At 48.3% G+C, this 5,339-nt stretch overlaps 1 protein-coding gene across 1 annotated transcript; it reads right to left on the reverse strand.

The window, feature by feature from the left end:
* Positions 1-630: 630 nt before the first annotated feature.
* Positions 631-4,491, reverse strand: Npbwr1 (neuropeptides B and W receptor 1). The gene has a single exon (XM_042270909.2). The coding sequence runs from the start codon at positions 4,128-4,130 to the stop codon at positions 3,141-3,143; it is 990 nt and encodes a 329-aa protein (XP_042126843.1). The 5' UTR covers positions 4,131-4,491; the 3' UTR covers positions 631-3,140.
* Positions 4,492-5,339: the final 848 nt, after the last annotated feature.

The raw sequence follows: 5,339 nt of genomic DNA on the forward strand, positions 1-5,339 counted from the left end.
TTTTTTCTTTGTTTCTTTTTATGATTTTTCCATAGAGGCAATATTTTCTAAACTTAGCAAGTTAAGTGGCTAGCAATTAAGTGAGGTTGTGGTTCCCACGTTAACTCACCTTCAATGAATCCATGTCTTTGGCCATAGCTAAAACCTACTTGGAAAGGAGATTTCTGGGAATACCCCTTGTGCACTAGTTATGGCCCAGAACTGCAGAACAACTGTGAGGTCGACCACCCACCACACATAATGCAAACTGAGCACTCCCAGAAATATTGTCCATCAAATATTTGCTATGCAAGCTGAATGTACCCAGATGTGCTCTTGCCACCATTTTCCCTCTTGAATTATAACCTTCAACTGAACATGCTCAGTAGCATCCACCTAACTGAGCATGCTTGGATATGCTTGTCCCTGAAGTACTTTCCCATAGGTACAGGCTTTCCAGATAAATTCCCTATACTCCCCTGTCCAGTGAATACATGGTCTTTCATCATTTCTCAAGCTCTTCTTACCTGTTGCAGGTAATTTTTCTCCACTTTCTAAAAGGCCATACTAGTTTTGACTTCCTATTCATGGGATGCAAGCCCATTATGTGGGTTAAGACTCCTGGTTTTGTTTTTTGTGGTGTTGCTTGGTTGGTTTTTGTTTTGCTTTCTTTTTTTGGAAACATAATATACACTCGTCACACAGAATGTTTCAGCTTTTATTTTAAACTGAAATCTGCAGTTGATTAGCAAATTTCTGCATTTCTTGAGAAAGCATAAAACCTACATTTTACAATTACACTAAATTGAATGAAACCAAATTTACACTTTTAAATGTTAGAAGGGTAAAGACAAACAGCATAGTTTACACAAAGACTGTAAGAATTAACATGGAATTATAAATTTTACTCCTGTTTGGCTTGTTTGCTTATTTCCTCTATGTATTATCTAAGACATAGAAGGTAGCTATAAGACATACTGTCTGGACTCCCAAATCTCACAAAAATAGTAGTGGCCTTAGAGGTGATAATCAGGGACTTAGAAAGCCAGAGTGACATTGATGCTGAGTCCTCTTTCTGAAAACTAGGTTTTCAGTGTCTATACCTGGCTGTGAGGGACAAAATAATATTCATACCTGTGTTTTTTCCAGCAGCATCCAGAGACTACAGGACAGACACAGATCCATCCCCAGTAGGGGTGATACAATAGACAGAAAACTTCATGGACCTCCCTCTGATCTGTGTTGTTGCTGTGTTTATGAAGACCAAATTTCCAGCTAAAGTGACATGGCATGGCTTGGCATCTGTGGTCAAACTTCCATGTCATTTACCATCATCCTGGACAATCTAAAGGTCACTAAGTTATAAAACACTATTTTTGAAAAATTACAGAGCACTCATACAAGAATTCAGTTTTAAAGAAATATCTGTAGAATGCTACTCAGAAATTTGAAGACTATTTGAACACATTCCAGACACCTCTGAAGGCTCAGCAAAGGCCGATTCTGAGTCCGTGATGGCCATGGTTCAAAGGCATGACTGTTGGAAAGCTTTATTTTGAACAATTTACTGTTATTTGCACTCAAGACACACAGCCTTAGATTCACTTTCTCAGCTAATACTTGAAAATTATCTTCATTTTCCCACAACCCTAAGAACTAAAGAACCAATTCTCATTCACCAAAATCAGAGAGGAGCTTGGGCTCCCTCCTTCTGCATACTTTTGAAGGGTGTTTTGAATATAAATTACTGAGAAAGTGGCTTGAATGCCAAATTAGGTAAACAAAATCTCCTGGTAACACTCGTGTTACACATAAAAGAGAGCTTTCCCATAGAAAACAAACTTTAAAATCATTCATTCCTTCCTGTCATTCATCCTAAACACACCGTTTAAGACAGTGCAGTGAGTGATGGGTCTGGTTGTCCCAGGCCTTGTGTCTGAGGTGTGAACTGCAGAGGACTGGTCAGACTCCTCCTCCAAGTTTGTCTTTCACAGGTAGAGAAAAAGGATATAAAAGCAGGTACCAGCTGATCCCCGTGGGAAACCAGAAACATGTTCCCACGGCTTCCAGAGGCAAGCCCGGAGAACTGAACAAAGCTTAGGACTTCCCTGTGGTTAGAGTGTAAGCAAGGGTCTAGCCAAGAAAAAGCTTGGGGTGTGAGGCGGGTCCCACTTGGGGCTGTCACTGAAGGGAGGTCCTGGAAGAACAGTCAGGAAGTGAAACCAAGGATGGAACAAGTTGCATTTTTTGTTTTTACAGTCCTCTAAGTAGCCTATGAGATTAAGACACATGTATTATTTATAGAGTTCTTTCTCCTCAAAAACTGCACACACAAACAATTACAATGGTCCAAGTCGTATGAGACCGGTGAAGTCCATGAGGGATGTTTTGGAGTACTTTACAGAAACCACAAAGGACCAATATGTTGTTAACAGCTCTTGGCTGGTGCACCCCACTACAGAAGCAGCTCTCAGAAACTCGCTGGATACCTGGCTCCTCAAGAGGGCGCTGGAACCTGGCTCTGGTGATTTCTCTTAACTCTTGGCCCTTGCAGCCTCTGTGATCGTCTTTAGGGTGAAACCAGAGGTTGGAAAGAAGAAAGATTGTCGGGGAATCTGGGTAGGTGATTATCTTTATTCTTGTCAGTCATAGCCAGGCTCCAGCCTCCTTCACCACCCCCACGCCCACCCTCAACATCTCCAGTGAGGCATGGCCTTAACCCTTACCAGGCAGTTAGAATGCACCTAAGAAGGGTCAGGACAGGCTGTTTACCGGCGTGACCAAAAGCACTGGCATCTGTTGTGGAAGGCAAAGTAGCAAAATACACAGCAAGCGCTGAGTCGCTGGAGGGGGGGCGCCTAAGACATCGGGAAAATTAGACTCACGTTTCAACAACACTGCTTAAGTCACTCACCCTAAGTTCAGGGATCAAGCTCTGCCCTTTGCTGTAAGGAGAAAGCAGTGCTGTGTCCTTACCCAACCTATCCTCTACCTCACCTCGGGGCTGAGCAAATCCGGAATCACACAGTTCTGAGTAGAGTCTGCGGTTCTGCATGCCAGGAAGGGGCCTCAGGACAGGACGTCGGGGCTGCTGCTTGGGAACTGCACTCACGGGGTTCCCCTGAACCCAGATGGCACTGCTGCCTCGGGTCCAGAGGGCATCAGGCGGCACGGCACGACACCAGCTGCCGAAGGCTCCTGCGGAAGCTGTCATCCAAGAAGGCATAGAGGAAGGGGTTGAGGCAGCTGTTGGCATAGCTCAGGCTGGTGATGAAGTAGGAGATGCCAATGACCAGGGGCGTTTGCGGCAGGTCGGTGGTAAGCGCCACTATGGTGCTCAGGTGGTAAGGCGTCCAGCAGATGAGGCACACAGCCAGGATCGCCGCCACCAACAAGGTCACACGCTTCTTGGCTCGGTCCAGGGCTTTGGCATGGCTGTCTAGCTGGATGGCACGCAGCCGGCACAGCAGGGTGGTATAGAGGGCGCAGATGGTGGAGACCGGGATGGCGAAGCCCAGGACCAGTGTGTACAGGCGGCTGGCACGCCACCAGAAGGCTTCTGGCTGCGGGAAGACCAGCACGCACTGGCGTCGGCCCTGTTCCTCGTCCAGCCGGGCGAACACCGCGAAGGGCAGCACGACCAGAGTCACTAGCCCCCACACTGCCAGGCTGACAGCGCGCGCAGCACCGTAAGTGCGCCCCGACACCCGGCGCGACTCGGCTGTGGCCAGCACCACCAGGTAGCGGTCCGCGCTCATTACGGTGAGGAAGTAGAGGCTAGAGAAGGTGTTGTACTGGTCGACGGCCACGATGAGCTTGCACATGACCTCCCCGAAGGGCCAGCGCCTCAGCAGGAAGTCGGCGATGTTGATGGGCAGCACGAGGGTGAAGAGCTCGTCGGCGATAGCCAGGTTGAGGATGAACACGTTGGTGACAGTCTTCATGCGCGGCGCGCGCAGCAGCACGTACAACACCGCTGAGTTGCCCGCCAGTCCCACCGCGCAGATTACCGCGTAGACGACAGGTACTGCTACGGCCAGTGGCTGCGGCAGCGGCAGAGGCGCGGGGCTCGACCCGTTGGGACAGCCCAGAGTCAAGCCGCCGCAGGACACATTGTCCCCGCCAGGCTCGGAGAGCGACAAGTTATACATCTTGGCCACTGCAGGAGAGCCGGCGGCTACCCCAATTCACTCAGCAGCCCCGCGGGACCCGAGTCTGTAAGTCTGCGTTGACAGGGATCTGCACCCGGGCACTGCCAAAGTCTCTGAACCTTTCTCTGGCTGTGCGTGCACCGGAGGGGCGTTCCCGCAAGCTACTCAGCCACTGTCGCCGGGAGTCCCAGGCTGGAAGCAGAATTAAAAACACAGGTTAGATTCTTGGAGGTGTGGCTTTAGGGAGACGTGAGGTCCAGTGTTGGAGGTGGCTGCAGGTTCCCAAGCTCTTCCCTCCACCTGTGGAAATCTGATTCCAGCCCACTGAATACATCAAAGTACCGCGCAGAAGCCTCTAACTCCTAAGAACGTGTACATTTACCCTACGCCCCGTTTTAGAGCACCAGAACACACTCAGGTCACCCCACAGAATTCTACAGAGGCACGTTTCTGCTAGATAATAGGACTACCAGCAGCAATCTTTATCTTACCTGGCTGGTCCCAGAAAAGATCTGTGTTTCCTGGGAAGGTCAGGGCAGAATACCACCGCCTGCTGGAGGATGCTGCAGCCTTGGTGCCTGCCAGCCTGGTCTGCCTCCCAGAGTCTGCCCAGAGGCAGTGTCTCCCAGGAAGCTGAAGGGCAGGCAGCACACAGCCCCAGTAACGTGTCTCTGTCAACCCGCCGCCCTGTCCACTCCACTCCTAGGAAAACCCTCTGATCTGACAGAAAACAGCGTCCCCAAAAGGCTTCTTTGTTGCCTTCCTGGAGTTTTAACACAATTCATTGGGAATCATGAAAAGCTCTCCTGTCAGGAATTGAACCTAAGAACAACAAAGTTCAAATGTTAATATTCTATTTTTAAAGAACAGTTGGAGAAAAAATTCCCATATCAGGTTTTTTCTATTTTATTATTTTAAAAATTTAAATTTGAATGTATTGTGATCATTTTCTTCCCCTTCCCCAAGTCTTCCGTATCTTCTTCCTCTCCCTACCCACCCAACTTTAAGTTCCTTCTCAAAACAAACAAACAAAAACCCAATACAACAATCCCCCCAACCCAAGAAAACAAAACAAAACAACATTCGAAAAGAAAGAAAAATCTGTAACCAAATAAAAGCACACAAAAAAGCTGTGAAGTCCATTGTATGTTGGTCAGCTACTCCTGAATATGAGGCCTGCCCTGGAGTGGATGATAGATCCAGTGTCAC

Source organism: Peromyscus maniculatus, chromosome 2 (genome assembly GCF_049852395.1).
Source record: "Peromyscus maniculatus bairdii isolate BWxNUB_F1_BW_parent chromosome 2, HU_Pman_BW_mat_3.1, whole genome shotgun sequence".
Classification (NCBI taxonomy): domain Eukaryota; kingdom Metazoa; phylum Chordata; class Mammalia; order Rodentia; family Cricetidae; genus Peromyscus; species Peromyscus maniculatus.